Raw genomic sequence first — 17,566 nt, forward strand, 5'->3', positions numbered from 1 at the left:
CAAGCTGCCCTAGAAGGAGCCTGAGAAGAGGCCCAGGCAGGGCCCCACCGGGCCCACTGTCTCCTGCCTGCTTTGGGAAACGGCTGCCACAGCAACTTCGGGAGGCATATAGCAGGGCAAAGAACTGTGGACTGAGTGCAAAGCCAGGCTCACCCCCGCCCCCCCCATCTCCGTGATCTGGAGCAAATCCTTCTCCTCCTGGGGGCCACAGTTTCCATGTATGTAAAATGAGAGGGTTCAATTAGAGTTAATCTGGAAGTTTCTTCCAAGTACTGTGTTCTGTATTACGTCCATGACTGTCTTTAGAGCTCCCAACAGATAATGAGCCACCCTCAGTGACCAAAAAGAGAAGAAAAGCCCCTTTAGCAATTTTCTACCGAAACAGTTGTGTATAAACCATACCAAGGACCCCCAAGACCAAGTGCTTCTCCCCTTTCCTTGCCTAAGCCAAATGGAATTTAAAAAGTTTCCTTTGCTTCTGCCCCCCCCCACCCATGTTTCTCTAGAAAGATTGGTTAGATTTCAGAGTTCCGATGCCCCTTCTTGCTTACCTTGGCTGCGTGTGTGCGGAAAATACACACGTTTCTTTGCCAAAAATAAAGCCAAACTATTGTAAATAAAACTCTCTGGCTAATTAAATTGACTGTGGGTGGTTTCTGAGATACCATTCTGTGACAGATTTTCCAGGGGGAAATCTAGGTAGGCCAGAGGGGGACTAATTCTAAGCCCGATAAGCAGAGGCTTATAAACAATTCCATTCTTCATCACTAAGGAAGAAAAGCTTGTTTTCTTGTTCTCTAGGCCGTGAAACAGAAAGAAATCAATTTTGCTGTTATTTTTATTATCCCGTGTGCTTTATAGAACCCTTTCAGCCCATTTTCTTTCTTTTTTTTTTTTTTTATTTATTTATTCGATAGAGATAGAGATAGCGAGAGAGGGAACACAAGCAGGGGGAGTGGGAGAGGAAGAAGCAGGCTCATAGCGGAAGAGCCTGATGTGGAGCTCCATCCCATAACGCCGGGATCATGCCCTGAGCCGAAGGCAGAGCTTAACCGCTGTGCCACCCAGGCGCCCCTCAACCCATTTTCTGATCTCCCCACAGCTCCAGCTCTAAGGGGTAGAGAGAGCAAAGGTCACCAGGTTAAGGGACTTGCCTAAGGCCACAGAGCCGATTTTAGCATTTGTCCCCTAACTCCCGGGCCAGTGCCTTTTCCCTCTCCTGCGCTTGAGAAGCTTGGTCCCTAGCGCCAGCAGCTCTGTCACTTCCTGTTCGGGCATTGGGCCGGCCTTGTCTCTCCTTCAGCCTTCTGAGCCCCACAGAGAATGCTGGTCTGCCTCCATGGTGGGGTGTCTGGGAGGGTCTGACAGCATCTAGCTGATTAACACAGAGGTAGAACTCTTCGCGAAAGAGGGGTCTTCATCTTATGGTAAGGCCTGTCTCTCAGTGCAGGCAGATGTGCAGTAGCACAGAGGCTGCCATCTGTCAGGGCAGGATGGGGTAGGGGTGGGGGGCATAGGAGGTGGCAGCTCTAACACTCGTGAACGCACCCAGAGCACCCTCTCCCTGCCCTAGCTGGACACACCAGGTCTTAGTCACACAGAGGACGAGTTTTGTCAAGACCTCACCCAGAGAACTGCCCTCCTTCCCCCACTAGTTCTGTTCAAGGCTGCAAACTGACCTTGGTTTTCCCAAATGGATTGTTGAATCTGTTTCTGATGTGTATATACAAAGAATTTACTGTGGGAAAAGGGTTTGGTCTGCCTCAAAGTGCAATTTGAGTGTTTTTCCTTCTGTTGTGTGCTTATCTATCCATCTCAGGCAAGGAAACGTTCATGACATATATTGCTTTGCCTTTTGGTGGAGGCAGTTTCTCATATATTCTTTGTATCTTGAAGTAAATGGTCTGTGCCATGGACACTTTTCCTGATAGACTAAAATATGTTCTCTTTGTCAGATGAAATAGTCTTTGGGGCTTCATTTTCTAACTTTATCCCCAAATGAAAGTCTAAAATGGAAATCTTTGTCTCACGATTAGCCTTTGTCTGAGGCCAGATCTTTTTCTCTCCCCAGGTGTTCCAACTACTATTGATACAGTGCTTTTTTCTTTTTTCCACTTGAAGAGCCCAATTTTGTCATTAAATTCAGCCCCTTCCGCTTCAAATCTTTTTTTTTTTTTAAGATTTTATTTATTTATTTGAGAGAGAAAGAGAGCACGAGCTGGGGAGAGGGGCAGAGGGAGAAACACACTCCCCACCGAGCAGGGAGCCCAACGTGGGGCTCGATCCCAGGACCCCAAGATTGTGACCTGAGTCAAAGGCAGACATTTCACTGAATGAGCCACCCAGGCGCGCCACCCCCCCACCCCCATCCCCCGCCCCCCACCGAAATGTTTTGATACTTTTAGCACTTGGTAAAATGGGGTCGATAGTTTTGCCTTCTTTGTTCCAGGTGAACTAATATTTAGTACCTCATCCAAGGGTTGGTGCAGGAAAAGTCTAAAGCAAGGGTTTGGTTACAACACTTGAGAAGCTAGTGCCATGGATTGAAAATGGAAGACAGCCATGCACTCCCTAGGCCAAAAGGCCCTTGAGTAGTTGTGCCTTTCCCCAGCCGACTTTCTGCCCACCTCCTGGAGACACCAGCCGGGTGTGTTGATCAGCAGCAGTCAAAGCAGAGAAGACCCAACGGTTGACCTCCTTCTAACTCCGTGGCCAACTTCTCTGAACAGGGTTTTTAAGGAAGGAGACAGCACAGCGCTAACCTTCATTTGGTTATTAGCCATAGAGAACACAGCGTTTAACATTGACCTTCACCCGGAGCAATTAGTCTGAGCTGGAGTATCAAAACGAGTGAGGAGTTTAAAAGTGAACCTCTCAGGTTGTGGTACGTGCCGTGCTCCCACGCACGGCTGCTGGGAGTATAAGTGGGCGTGAGCGCTTCGGAAGTGTACTTGGTAGGATTTACTACAGCTAAACATAGGCCAACCCTGCTACCCAGCGACTCCACTCCTAGGTGTATACCCAGCAGAAGTGAGTGCTGCGTTCACTGAAAGACATCTCCGGAGTCTTTCAGAGCAGTGCCATTCGTTAGAGCCCCCAACCTGGAAAGAACCCCGGTGTCCGTCAGCGGTAGAATGGACAAACAGTGACACAGTCCTATAGTGGAATTCCACACGCAACGAGAAGGAATGAACTGCTGTACACACTGGAGGGCTCTCACAGACCTAACGTTGAACAAAAGAAGCCAGACACAAGAGAGTAGATACGACATGGTTACACGTATACAAAGTTGAAGAAAATCACCCGCCGCGATACAGGTCAGGATAATGGCTGCCTCCTGGGAGGGAAGAGGTGGGGATGCATATTGAGTGGGAAGGGGCACGAGAATTTCCTGCGCTGCTGGAAACGTTCCGTGTGTTGATCTGAGGACTGGTTACAGGGCTGTACACAGAAGGAAAACTCCAGCGAGCTGTACCCTTCAGCTTAGTGCGCTGTAGTATGTATCTGTTAGACCTGCTCAATGGGAAGTCAGAGGTAGAAGGCTTCAAGACACGTGTCAGTGCAAAATTGGGATATCGGTCCGTCTTGCCTCTGCTTTGCCTTGTGGAACAGTCGACCACACTTGTGCTGCACGCTGCCAGATGTGGCTGCCTGGTTTCCTAGTGTGAGGTATTTTCTACGTAAACAAGTTAGGAGGAAAATCACCAGTCATCTCTCTGCCTGTTCCTGGGCAGCAGGACCAGAGCAGAGCAAGAATTAATATGCAGAGGAATGGACAGGAAGCCTGTCTGCCTGTGCACATTCCCTGCTTCACATGGGTCTTAACTCTTCTAGCTCTCTGCTCGGCCATGCGGCTCTCTTGACAGGCAATGGAAATGATTAATGATCTTTTCTAAAGCCAGGAAAAAGCAGCGAGGGCCCTTGGCAGGACCATGTCCTGGGTCCTGGGCCCTCACCCCTGATCAGTGGGCAGGAAGGGAGCCGTGCGACTCTGTCTGGGGTGCCTGCCCCCGATTGCGTCTGGTCATCATTGGAATGGGCCCATTCTCTGTGGTGGGGAAGAAGTGGCCCTCCCTTCCACACTCTTGCCATCTCCCATCTTTATCTTCACTGCCCAAGGAGGCCATCTCCTCTGTCTGCCCTCACCCCTACCCCTAGTCTGTCTCCGCAGTCTAAGTGGCAGGAGGGAGAGCAAAGTGCCAGGGAGCAGGATTTTTGTTGTTGTTGTTTGTCTCCACGTGGCTGGAAGCCCCTGATGACAGCTTTAGCCTTGCGAGTGCCAGTGCCCAGCAGCATTCCCACCACCCAAGGGTTAAAACCCCAGGAGCCCCACAGCCTCCCTGGGTCCCTGGCCATCATAAAAGCCTTTTCTACACTGTCCCTTGGGCTGCCTCAGGCTCCCTGGCTGAAATCTGATAAGGGCCCTCTTTGTTGGAACTGTCAGTCTCTTTTATTGAGGAGGGAACTGGAGACCAGCGGCATTTCTTGGGGTACAGATAAGGCCCTGGATTCCTGTCAGAAGGAGCATGATTAATGAGCCTCAATCCTAGCTCCTGCTTTGATAGCAGTGACTGACAGTACACAGGCTTCCCCATCAGGTGCCCACGCCCCCTCTGGGAGGCATGATGTGGGCGGAGATTAGGCCTCCTGTGGGGCCAACACTGGTGACCCACAGAGCGCTCTCTGCAGTGGCTGCTTGCCTCCGTCCTGGTTCCTTGCAGGTTGCTTTTGCACTTACTATGGACAGAGACCTGTCACCTCTCAGATGAAGAGCCTCCTTAGAGGAAGATACAATCCCGCCCAGAGAGCAGGCCAGAGACGTCCCTCTTCCCCTCAAGGTTGGAGAAAGAGCAAACGCTGTGGTCCATGGCCACACAGGGGCCTTCCTAGGAGAAGCTCCTAAAACCAAGTCACCCTCCCTTCGGTAATCATCACGACTATCAATTTTTGTTTTAAGTTTTTATTCATAGACTCATGGGACTGAAAGTCATCTAGTCCAAATTCCTCATTTCATAGATGGGGAAACTGAGACTTGAATATGTCAACCCCTCATCCTCAGCCCCCAGTATGATATGTTGGTTCTCTTGCTTGTTCAGAAGGTAAACTCAGCTAAAAGGCCTTCCCTCGCTCTCTCTCCATAGCTGAGTCTCCTTGGGACAAGGGAGAGAGCTGCCAGGTCCAGTAGGCACAGAGCGGACTGTAGAGACAGCCCAGCCTGAGGATCCAGCCTCTTTCTTGGTTGTCAGAAGAATCGAAGCCAGGGCAGGTTTTCTGTTTGGATTGTCTGGATAATGTGAGAAAACCATACCGTCATCTCAAGCTAGCACTCAGAATAGTCTCGGCTTTGTTTCTGACAGCACCCGGGGGGCCTCCTGCCCTGGGAGCTATTTTTAGCAGTTTTGCAGAAGCCCAGACTGTGGGATGAACGCGCCCAGTCTCCTTATCCACTGATCTCTGAACCAGGGTGCCTGTCTGACCACAGAGCAGGACTGTGGGGTTGCCACCTGGTGCCAGTGCACCCCAGACCTATCGGTTTCTCCCCAGAGGGGCTGGGAAGAAGTCACTTCTTGGTTAGATTTATAGCCTTAACTTCAAATGCCACTTGCTCCTTCCTTGTCTTCTCAGCTCCCCTACCTACCTCTCTTGCCCCTGCCCTGAGCAGTTCCAGCCTCATGCAGTCACACTCCACGACTATAAAAAGGTGCATTTTTCATGAAACGTCTACAACTGTAATATCATTATCTTTCAAAGAAGCCACCTCAGATAACTGGACAGTCCAGTGACTACTCAGAGTAAATGTGTAATTCCTCTCTAGGGAGTTGCCTCCAGAGGCAGTGTGCGCCACACCTGAGAACCTCTCATGGTTTATGACTCCACCTCATCTTCAGATAAAATCTTTATAAATAGCCTGGTCACTTCCTATTCTCCTGACTTGCCTCCATGAATGACTGTTTCTACACGTAAAATTCACCCTTTACGTTTGAAGGTTTACCACCTTTGGAGATTCTAATGAAAAGAGTGCCAACTCAGAAGGCCCATTTGCTGATGGATCTCCAAAACCGCAGGGTAGCCGGTTCCCCAAAGTGGCTGTTCTGGAGAACAGTGCTGCATCAGCTGGGCAAGGCCCCTGCCTGGTGCTCACACACTCAGCCGCGCCCATCTCTGTAGGGCACAGACCCCACCATATTCTGCTCTTTAACCCCTGCTTCCTCTTCTCTTCGACCCCATCGAGCACAGGTACAGATTCTTCACCTTCTCAGAACCCCCGGCTCTCCATCCGTTCTGCTGCCGCCTGTCCACTTTGCATGGGACGTGGACACAAAGAGCTTACGCACCCTGGGCCTCCCTTCCCCGGGCTGTTTACTAAGGGTCGTGACCCTGCTGAACCTGCTGGGACCTGAGAGGAGACGGTGACTTCTGCTCAGGGCTGTCAGCATCAGACACGTGATGCTGGTGATGGGTCTGGCGGGCACCCTGCAAGCATGACAGAAGTACGTCTGAAGATTCCATTTGGGTAACCCGTAGCTGGGTGCTTTGGCTCCAAAAAACATGTCTTTTTTCCATCTGCACGGCAGTTGAGTCTATTAAACACTGTAATGCTTCAGGCATGGTGGAGGAGACACAGGCTCTGCCTTCACGGAGCCTGCAGTCCTCCTGGGACGCCAGGCGCACGTACGTGGAACGATGAGAGACTAATTACCTGCCGAGCTTGTAGGGCTTGTAATAGGAATTCTGAGAGAGAAGAAATCCCTCTGAAGTGGGGTTGTTAGAAGATTCTTCCTGAAGGCCAGTGTGGAGAGGATTTGAGCAGAGGCAGGGCACGTTAGGCTCGATGAGGGAGAGCACAAAGCACAAAGTAGAGTAGAAATGAGCCTGGTTTGGGGAGGGTCATGAGGAGACCCAGCCAGAGAGTGAGAGTGCATCGTCAGGATGCTCGAAATACTTCACGGGCAATCTTCTGAGGGGCGTGGGGGCCCCAGGTGATGCGCCTGGGCGGCGTCAGGGCCCGTGGGTGTGGAACAAGGAAGCGAGCGTCGTGGGGGCCGCAGCGCGCAGGTGGAGCACGTGGGCAAGAGGCCACCGTGAGCGGAAGGGAAGATTCATGTGAGAGGCGCCTCCTAACCACCTCAAGGTGGGCGATAGGGGAGAGAAGAGCCAGTGCCGCCTGAGACCTCAGAGGATGATGCTGTTCCTGGAAGAGGAGGAAGTGGTGAGAAAGGAGGGGCTGGCTTTGGGGATAACGGCGAGCTCAGTGTGAACATTCTGACTTGGAAGTGAACAGGTCACCGTGAAGATGTCCTGCAAACTTCTGAAAATGTGAGGGGACCTTGAGAGTGGTCCTTCCAGAGTCTGCAGGTGATGCCATGAGGATGTGAACTGGCCTGGGCCTTGAGTGTGCTCGGGTAGACAGGCCTCCAGAAGGAGATGGACCTTAGCCCTGTCCTGCCGGGAGACCCATTCTGCCATACCAGGCTCTTGTGTTTATGTCAGGAATCGGGTTTATTGTCCAGAGCAGCACAGGGAGGAAAAGTTAACCAACAAGCTGTGTGTCTCGGCAGTGTACCCACAGTCCTCTGATATTTTATCTGTGGATCTTTGGATCTAACACTATGACCCCTTTGTGTTTGACCCTCCAAGGACCAGCTGACCAAGACGGAGTTCTCGAAGACGTCCTGCCCCTTCCTCACACTTAGAAAAGAGGACTGGTGCTGCCACACAGCCCCCCATGTTCATGCTGCTTGCTTTTCATGGGGCCCTTCGCTCCATTCTCTCGCTTGAATTACTCTATGAAAGAGTTGTTGAGGCCAGCATTTCAGGGGTGGGAAGAAAATGCCATTCCTTGAGGGGAAAGAAGCAGGAGGAGCTGAAACAAACAGCACTTCTCGAAAAGCAAGCTGGCTTACCGTGCACAGGCAGGCAGCAAGACCTGGGCAAGACTGGGGCGGTGGGAGGGGGCCGAGGCAGAGGAGAGCAGCCTGTGTACAGTAAAAGGAGTCTGCCATCAAAAGGCAACAAGTCTCGTACCCTGCCCCGGACGGTGACCCTTCCCTGTGGAATTCTCCCCTCTGACCTCCAGATCATTAATCCTGAGGCTGCCAAATGACAGTCATCCATCACGCCTCCTGCCGAGCATCCCAGCGGCCTGTGAAAGGACCCCGGGCCCGCCCTCTCTGCCGTCCCCTGGTGCTCATTAGTGGGCCTTCCTGCCTGGTGCCAGGCTTCCTAATCAAGTCCCCGGCTCCTCTCACTTCCCTTCGGGGGCCAGTGGCGGAAGCTGCTCTGACCCTCCCTCTTTCAGAGGCCAGGGAGGGGTGGAGCGATTAGTGGGGAGGGAGTCGTTTAGTGGCTTTTCATCCCCCTGGAGATGTGTGTGTCCAGCAGCTCCTTTGACTCGGTGGGGACACAGGAGACAAAACATTTTTCTGTCCTGTCGCAGGAGAGGAGGAAGCAGGCGGTATGCAAATGAAAACACTGTTACACTGTTACAAAGTGCACCAGAGCTGTGCAGGTGGGTGGTGGGACAGCTGGAGTGGCTTCCGAAGGCCCCAGAGGAGTGTGAGTTGCCAAATCATTAGGAAAGAATCTGGACTCATCCTGCTAGCCAAAAAAAAAAAAAAAAAACCAAAACTAAAACCCAACTTTGAAGTCATCTAGTGTAGCCCTCTTATTTACAGTTGGAAAGACAGAGCCAGAGAGGCTAATGTTTTAAGCAAGACCACAAAGCCCGTGAGTCGGACCTGTCTTTCTGCGCATCCCAAGGAGAACTGGCAGCTAGTCTGATGGCTTCCAGCTTTGGGAATTTGAGTCGGAGTAAAGCAGATTCATGAACATATTTCCAACTCAGCAAAAGCTGGGCACGTGCATATGTCTTCTTTCCTCTGCTTGATGACACAACCCTCTGTTTCTCTGTTTGGGCGATCACAGGGACCCCCATCAACCGAATCCCCATCATGGCCAAGCAGATCCTGGACCTGTATATGCTGTATAAGCTGGTGACAGAGAAGGGGGGCCTGGTGGAGATCATCAACAAGAAGATCTGGCGGGAGATCACCAAAGGCCTGAACCTGCCCACGTCGATCACCAGCGCCGCCTTTACCCTGAGGACCCAGTGAGTGGCGGGGGCCCTAGGGAAGGGAGCTGAGGCTGGGAGAAAGGGGATGTTTTAACCTAGAGGAGAGGAAGGAAGGAAATTCCACTGTACAGTGGGCAAGATGAGAGGAGTTCCTGACGCAGCCAGGAGCTTTCGGAGACCTAAGTGATCATGAGAGCCACCATTTCCCAAGTGTCTCCCTAGGCTGCTTTGCCATTCCGTGTCTTTCGGACCTCACTGTCAACCCTGTGACATAGGTGCTATCCCATTTTTCAGGAAGCAGAAACTGAGTCTCAGAGGTTAAACGGTTTGATCAAGGCCATACCAGCTAGTAGTGGTAGAGCTGAGGGTCACCCCTGGGCTTCTGGCCCCATAGCCACTCTTTCCAGGACATTGTCTCCCACACGGCACCTCCACCTTAAGCCTAGCCCTTCCTACCCGATGCTCCGCTTGCCCAGCAACAGAGGACCTGGGATTTGGGACCTATTTTTGTCATCATTTGAGTTAATTATGAGGGTAATAGGAGCAGGGGAACCAAGAGTAGCATCAGAGAATGAGGGCCGAGGGGAATCTATTCTTTGGAACACACTGGGTGTTGCTCTCTGGAGAATACAGAATGAGCATCAGTGAGGCAGTATGCTAAAAAGGAGAAGGGTTTTATCTTTGGACCTATTGTAGCAGAAGCTGGGGACAGAGCTGTAATCAGTACAGCAGTTCCTCTCTCAAGGTTCTTGGGTAGAGAGGTGCTTTCTGGGACATGTGATGCCAAGAGGGACAGGAAACATTGCTCCTACCTGACCGGCCTGACTCAGAATGGTTAGGGCATCCAGGAGCCAGGAAGATATTGCAAAAACATTTCTTTTTTCTTTTTTTTTTTTTTAATTTTATTTATTTATTCGACAGAGATAGAGACAGCCAGCAAGAGAGGGAACACAAGCAGGGGGAGTGGGAGAGGAAGAAGCAGGCTCATAGCGGAGGAGCCTGATGTGGGGCTCAATCCCAGAACCCCGGGGTCACTTCCTGAGCCAAAGGCAGACGCTTAATGGCTGTGCCACCCAGGCACCCCTGCAAAAACATTTCTAAATGGCACCTGAAATGGTGCCAAAGCAAACATGAAACATGAGTGAAGATGTTCTTTATTTCTCTTAAGGAACAGTGCCTCCAGTTGGAGCAGAGTTTGGTACAGTGTTGAGTAGCAGCCAGAGAGGCCTGGGGCAGGGCATCCGGCCTCCCTGGACCTTTCTCTTCTGCCAAGTGATCCTGTGTCCCAGAGGCCTGTCCCACAGAGACCCATAAACTTAAGCGGAGTGGTCTCTGGTACCATTCTGGATTATTCTCCTTCCTTCCCTCCAGGTACATGAAGTATCTCTATGCCTATGAGTGTGAGAAGAAAGCCTTGAGCTCCCCGGCCGAGCTCCAGGCAGCCATCGACGGCAATCGGAGGGAGGGCCGGCGGCCCAGCTACAGCTCCTCCCTCCTTGGCTACTCGCCTGCTGCCGCCGCTGCTGCCACCACCGGGGCCCCTGCCCTTCTCTCCCCACCCAAGATCCGCTTCCCCATCCTTGGGCTGGGCTCCGGCAGTGGCGCCAATGCCAGCAGCCCTCGGATATCCCCAGCAGCCGCTCTCAGGAAAGGTCTGCAGGGCCCGGCGGGGAGGAGGGTATGCAGGGCGGGAGTGGCGGAGCCCACTGTCAGGTGGGAGGGGGAACGTGAATCAGGCCGGCTCTGGTGCCTTTGCCAGGTGATGGAGTCCCGATGACGACAGTGCCCGTGCCAAATCGCCTGGCCGTGCCCGCGACCTTGGCAGGCCAGCAGCCCAGTGCCCGGACGGCCACGCTGGAGCAGCTGCGGGAGCGGCTGGAGTCAGGGGAGCCCCCCGAGAAGAAGGCGACCCGGCTGTCAGAGGAGGAGCAGCGTCTGGTGCAGCAGGCCTTCCAGCGCGGCCTGTTCAGCGTGGCACGGCAGCTGCCCATGAAGATCAGGGTCAACGGCAGGGGTGAGTGCGGGCGGCGCCCCCTCCTGCTGGGTGCTCACCGGGGCTCCACTCCAGGACCCGGCCATGTCCCAGGACTGGCATGGGGGCCCCTCCAGGTCCCCAGAGCGGTCTCAAGGCCACAAAGCCACATGGGGCTCCTGCGGCCACCGGGATCTCAGCTCACCAGGCTGACCGAAGATTGCCTCAGGCAGCACCTGTTCCCTGGCAAAAAGAGGAGTTCTTGAGGGAGGAGGGGCCGGAGGCCCTCGGACAGCTGCTGTGGTTCTCTTCCTCACCAGCCTTTTGATCTATCTCAATGAAAGGGTTTCGCCTTCCCCGCAGCACCTCCCCGGATGTAGGTCTGGGCCCTGGGCAGAAGGCAGCCCCTCCATTCCCAGGCCTCCACGAGGAACCTGAGTGCCTCAGGCCAGGTTGCCTGTGACCCTCCGGAACAGGGGGAAAGAGGAAATACAAGTTTGGCAGCATCGTTGACATCCTTCCCTTCCCCTCCTCATTTTTCAGGTGCCTTGCCTTCTCCTCTCCTGAATTACACACTCCATGCCCCTTGTTCCTCCTTTCTCCCCTCCGCCCCCACATTTTTCTTTGCCATTCTTGCCCTTGACTCTGTTGCAGAGCATGTGATGGGAAGAAGTCAGGTGTGAAGGGAGCTGTGTGTATTCACAGGCAGCACTCCCTGCCCCCCTGTCCCCAGGTGAGGAGCAGAAGGACGCTGGCGGCAACAGCTCTGCTCCGTTCCCCTCTTAGGGCCAGTGCCTCTGGTCCCGCACAAGCCAGACACTAGTAGAAAAACAGCTCATCTGGAAGAATTCTTGGCTGCATGGTGAAAGCGCAGTCTGGGGTGAGCCAAGCAGCAGCCCCAGGTGCCAGCGCCTGCAGCTTTCCACAAATGGGTTGAAATGGGTCACAGGTGCTGGGCCACACACTGGGCAGGCAGACCCTCTCCTTGAGGACCCAGTCCGCTTAAAGGGAGGAGGAAGAAAGGCGGGTTCTCAGAGGTAGTGAGTTCCCCAGCCCGATGGGTGGTGGGTGCTTAGTTAGGGTTGGCTGAATCGCGTTGAAAGTATCAGTGCACAGCCAGGAGCCGGGGTCGGTCCTTGTTGCCTGTGATCCCTTTCCTTGGACAGCAGAGGAAGCAGGGGAAGTAAGTGGCTCCGCAAAGAATGGAGAAAGCAAGCGATAGGACATTGGCAAGCCTGGGTTCTCTTGCCAGACCTGACGCTCAGGAGAAGGTTGTACGGGTGCTTTCTAGAAGTGGGAGGCCTCGGCCAGCTGTGGCCAGTCCGGGAGAGTGGGAGAGCCTCGGAGAGGACACTGCAGTGCCGGGAAGTCTGACCGGGCCTGCTGTCTCCCTTGTCCCCAGCAGAAGACAGAGCAGAGGCCTCGGCTGCAGCGCTGAACCTGGCCCCAGGCAGCATCGGGAGCATCAGCATGTCTGTGGACATCGACGGCACCACCTACGCGGGTGAGGCTCTTGGAGCTCCGAGGGAGATCACAGCGTGGCAGCCCTGGCTGGCCCCACTTATCACCCTCCTGTCTGAACCCCTTCCTGAGGAAGGCTTTCTTGCATGTAGTCTCAAGGTTCCAAAGGTTAAGTGGTTTTTCCCGCCTAGGAGAAGCTGAGGGTTACCAACCAGAGGACAGATTCCCCACCCCCACCCCCCCCGCTTTGACAGAACGATAGAAACCCTCTGTCTGACCCTTTTGGACCAATGGCTGGCTCGTTAATTGCAACCGTCCTTCAGTGTGAAGCCCCATAATCCACTCCATACCCATGCCCTAAACATCGTGTCATAAGCCACCCCGCCACTGCTGTCCCAGTCCTGTGACACCCGCTCTCGGACCGGCTCGACCCCGCTCTCCCTAAACACCGCCTGTCTTTCCCTCTCTGTAAAAGAGACCAAGGGCTGGCACTTAGGCAGAGGAATCTGAATGCGGCAGAAGCAGCCCATTTGTAGGGTTTTGCCCAGGCCTTCACAGTCGTCCCTCTCAGTCTAGTTGGACAGTGGTTTGTTTGCTGGCCTGTTGGTTTAGCACCTCTACCAAGTCTTTCCAGTTGCTGGAAACCAGTCCTTTCCCCACCCCCATTTCTTTGGTTTAGGTGTGAGGTTGAGAACAAGCCCAGCGACTCTTACTAAGAGTAGCTTGATGAGTGGGGCCACAGGGCCCGGGAGGTGCCTGGTGGAGAGACTTTAAAGCCGCACCTTCCATCTCCCTGGGGGCATATCCTCAGGGCATGTTCTGTCCCTTTGAATGCTCCTGGGGGTGGGGCTGGGGGCTGGGCTCCCGTGGGGCAGGCCTCATGCTCTGGATCTCTGCTGGGCCTCCAGCAGTGGGCACAGGGTTGCAGCCAGGAAAGGGACAGAGTTCCTCGAGGCAGCCCACAGAGAAGAGCGATGCCAGATTGCCTTGCCAGTCACCGCATGGCTGGTGCTTCAGAGGCCACATTCAGAGGTCTCTGCCTGACATGGGGGCCCCTCAAGGAGACCCCAGCAAGCCAGCAGGCAAGGCCTAAGTGCTCTTTGCCATCTGGTGGTGTTCGATGGTCTAGGAGGCTTGGCTTGGGGGCTGTGAGTGGGTCCACGGAGGAAGCAGAGAAGGAGGGGATTCGTGTCTGGAGCTGATAATCCTCTCATCCTCTCAGGAGAAAGGAGGAGATAGCACGTCCTCTCAGAATGGGGAGCAGTCAGAGGTGAAGGTTCCCCGGACCTCACCTGCCTCAACCTGTCCCACCTGTGCCCTTTGTCAGTGGGTTTGCAAGTCGCGCAGGCCAGGAACCAGGAAGTTGTTCCCAAGAGCCCCCAGAGCCGAGCAGACCCCCCTTACTCTGCCGTCTCCCACTCTCCTGCCACCCCACACCGCTGCTACGCTGGTTTGGGCCTCTCCCCACTGTTGGAGTAGCTTCCTTGCAGGCCTCCATCACCCCGATTCCTCCCCGCCGCACAGAGAGCATTTTACAACACCGATCTCATCATGTCCCTCCCCTTAAAACGTCCAGGGGCGTCACCGCTACCGCGGTGTAGGGTAACACCTGCCTCCTGAGACGCATACAGGCCTCCTGTGTCTCCAGCCTCACCTGCCACCAGGCCTTGCCTTGGCACCCCTCCTCCTGCTCCTGAGTCCACGCTGCCAGGCAGCCTCCCCGCCGCAGCTCTGTCACAGCTCTGCCTGGCACGCCAGTCCTTCCTTCGGCTGCTCTTCCTGCCAGCCCAGCCCAGGCATGCTCTCCCCTGGAGCCTTTCCTGACCGGCTCGCCCCTGCCTTCTGACACCTTCCCTTGGTCCTCACCAGCCCCGAGGGAGGGGAGCAGCACCCGCAGAGCACTGGTTTACCTCTTCTGCCCCCCCGCCGGCCCGTGAGCACCTGAGAGGGCAGGTGTTCCGGACTGCGGTCGGTGGCCGGCGCGGTGCACACGTGCGGGGGCAGCACGCCTGCCGCGTCTCCTCAGCGGCTCACACTCGCTCCCCCCTCCCCCGCCAGGTGTGCTGTTTGCCCAGAAGCCCGTGGTCCACCTCATCGCGGGGCCCGCCCCCCAGAGTGTGGGTGGCAGCGCCAGCGGCAGCAGCAGCTCTCACTGCTCGCCAAGTCCTACCTCGTCCCGGGGCACCCCCAGCGCCGAGCCCTCCACCAGCTGGTCCCTCTGAGGGGCAGGACCCGGCTCCCCGCACCCCACTCTCCTGTCGAGAGCGGAGGAGGTTGATGCACAGAATTTACCTCATCTCACGGAGCCCATGTCAAACACCATTTGGCCAGATGTTGAGAGTTTGGACATGTCCGTCTGTCCAGGCTCCGTTCAGGTCCTGCTGTACTCTGGGGACAGGGAGAGCTGCAGGGGCAGGACAGGGCAGCGTTGTCCAATCAGGGATCGTCCTGGAGAACCGGGCGGGGTCTGCGGGCGTCCAGCTTCCTCCCGGGTTCCCAGGCCACCTCCCGTCCCGGGCACAGTGTATTGACAATCTGTAAGCCGGCACAGGGCTGGAGGCCCTCCACAGCCCTTCCCCTTTAATTTATTGCCCTTCCCCTGCCTTCTGCCGTGACCCCAGGGTCACTGGCCTTTTCCCTTGCTCAGTCCTCCAATCTTTAACTCCCACGTGGGGCTACTAGGGGCCAAGACCATGCCTTCGCGGCCCTTCTCTGCTGAGCATGGGATGGGGCCCTCCTAACCCACCCTGCCTACCATGTTTGGTTCCAGGGGTGTGGGTGCCTCATTCAAGTCTTGAAGCAGTCCTCAGGGCCCCACACTCCCCTTTTAGTGCTCCCAGGAAGGGGCACACGAGGGCAGTCCTCAAGTCCCAGGGCTTACCGGGTACCTGCTGAGGGAGAGGCAGAGCCTCAGGGGGCTGCCCAGGCAGGCCCTGGCACCCGTTTCACACTGACCCTTTTCTGGCCCTCCCAGACCTCACGCCCTCACTCGCCCATGTTGGCCAGCTTTCCCAAGAACAGCCCACTTGTCCCTTGGGCCCTCCCTTCTCATGGGGCCACCTCAGCCCTAGCACCCCCAAACCTGCTGATGTCAGGTTCGTCGAAATACCTCAGATTTGTAATTGTTGATGTTTGATTCTTCAGGAAGTATTTGCATCTCTGAAATCTTTTTTATATGTGTTTTGCTGACTTTCTTGTTTTTAATTTTTATTGTTGTTATTGTAGCACCAAAGAAATGAAAGCAGATCACCCCCAAAACCGAGCAAACATTTGGTACCCCAGCCCCTCCAGCCCTTCACTAAGACCCCAGTGAGGGGGCGGGGAGGCAGGCAGGAGAGATGACTCAGGGATCACAGTGGCGGGGGAAGCGGGGGAACGAGAGGCCTGTGCTCAGGAAGGTGGGGTCCTGGGATCACACAGTTTGGGAGATGGCCCTTGACCCGTTTCCTGGCGGAGCAGAGCTTGTCCCGCACCCCTCCCTGGCTCCCCAGGGTGGGGCCAGAACGTTTGCGCTTCACTCAGCAGTCCCATCTCAGGGTAGGGGCAGGCCGGAGAGGCTGAGCCACCCCAGGGGATAAGGAACGCTGTGAACTCCGTCCTCCTCTGTGTCCCTGGTCTGGGGCAGGCTGCTCCCATGTTGGAAAGATGAGTGATTGTCACACAAGGCTCACCTCTCATTGAGTATGCCCTGCAGAGCTCAGAACACCACCCACTGTGATGTCATCGGGCTCTGGTGTGACAGGCCACGCCGCCGGCAGGAGCCCTCCCACGGCTAGCGTTCGGCCCCCGTCTACGAAAGGAAAGGGAAATCAAAAGCTTGAGCACAAAACAGCTACCTCAGCCTGGTAAGCTGCAGCTCTGCTGGACTGCGTCTTCTCGCTCCCCACCCCAGCCTTCCGCACACTCGCTCTCACACACACACTCACACAGCCCCGTCCACTGGGGCCTGACCCTCTTCTGGCCTCAGGAGCCGTCCCCACCTTTCCCACCAGGTAAGCGCAGGTGGTGGGTGGAGAAGGGCATCTGGGATCTGGTGCCAGGAGGAGCCCAGTTGGCTGGCGCTGGGTGCACTTGAAAGTGTCGCAACATTTGGCCAGTGTGTCTTTCTCAGGGGTTTGGTCACGAAGGATGGACTCTTCCCAGCCGGAGGACGCAGGGACAGCGCACTGTGGCTTTCTGGTCATTGGATCCTCTCCCCATCCCCAGGCAGCTTGAAAGCCCATGAGTGGGGATGCCAGCAGGTGTCCCAGGAGCAGGGCCCCAGGCAAGAGAAGCTTTCCCTGAAGGCCACAGGGCAGGCTGTGGGCCAGGGCCGCTCTGGCCGCCCTCCCCTCCCGTCCATGTGTACTCTGATCAGGAAATGTGCTAGCACATGGGTAGCCTAGGCAGTGATAAATACCTCAGACGTCCTCTCGCAGCAAGTGTCTGTATATGTGGTGGTTTTTTTCTATCTTACATGTTCTCGAATGTTTATATTTCAATAAACCTCTACCTCTTCACACAAGCAGGTCTCTCAGGTGCTTTCTGTGACTCTCCCAATGGGCAGCGAGACCCCAGAGTGCCCAACCCGTGATGCACATCCTGTGGCTGCGATCTGGTTCTGGTGCCACCGAGAGAAACGGGCAGGGAGGGAAAGCATGGGAGATCCGGAGCTGCCCTCCTCCACAACAATACACACCTCACTGGTCCGTGCCGCTCCTAGGCCCACAAATGGGGACCTCTTTGCCTTCTGGAAGTGCTAGCAAGTCAGGGAGACACTGGGGCAGTCTTGAGCCTCTCTCACTGATTTCTTTCTTTTCTTTTCTTTTCTTTCTTTCTTTCTTTCTTTCTCTTTCTTTCTTTCTTTCTTTCTTTCTTTTTTTTAAAGATTTTATTTATTTATTTGACAGAGACAGCCAGCGAGAGAGGGAACACAAGCAGGGGGAGTCGGAGAGGAAGAAGCAGGCTCCCAGCAGAGGAGCCTGATGGGCTCGATCCCAGGACCCTGGGATCACGCCCTGAGCCAGAGGCAGACACTTAATGACTGAGCCACCCAGGCGCCCCACTCTCTCACTGATCTC

At 55.0% G+C, this 17,566-nt stretch overlaps 1 protein-coding gene across 2 annotated transcripts in view; it reads left to right on the top strand.

Annotated features, from left to right (window-relative positions):
- The window catches only part of ARID3B (AT-rich interaction domain 3B), a 110,120-nt gene extending 93,110 nt beyond the window's left edge, over positions 1 to 17,010 (top strand). The window contains exons 5-9 of one of the 2 annotated variants that reach the window (XM_044391932.3): positions 8,926 to 9,109; positions 10,445 to 10,725; positions 10,833 to 11,087; positions 12,448 to 12,549; positions 14,565 to 17,010. In XM_044391932.3, coding sequence (XP_044247867.2) covers positions 8,926 to 9,109; positions 10,445 to 10,725; positions 10,833 to 11,087; positions 12,448 to 12,549; positions 14,565 to 14,728 — 986 coding nt within the window. In that variant the 3' untranslated portion in view covers positions 14,729 to 17,010. The remainder of the gene's footprint in view (positions 1 to 8,925; positions 9,110 to 10,444; positions 10,726 to 10,832; positions 11,088 to 12,447; positions 12,550 to 14,564) is intronic. The other variant, XM_048221740.2, reaches the window with a different exon arrangement.
- The last annotated feature ends 556 nt before the right edge of the window (positions 17,011 to 17,566 follow it).

The sequence above is a fragment of the Ursus arctos genome, unplaced genomic scaffold (assembly GCF_023065955.2).
Source record: "Ursus arctos isolate Adak ecotype North America unplaced genomic scaffold, UrsArc2.0 scaffold_28, whole genome shotgun sequence".
NCBI lineage: Eukaryota > Metazoa > Chordata > Mammalia > Carnivora > Ursidae > Ursus > Ursus arctos.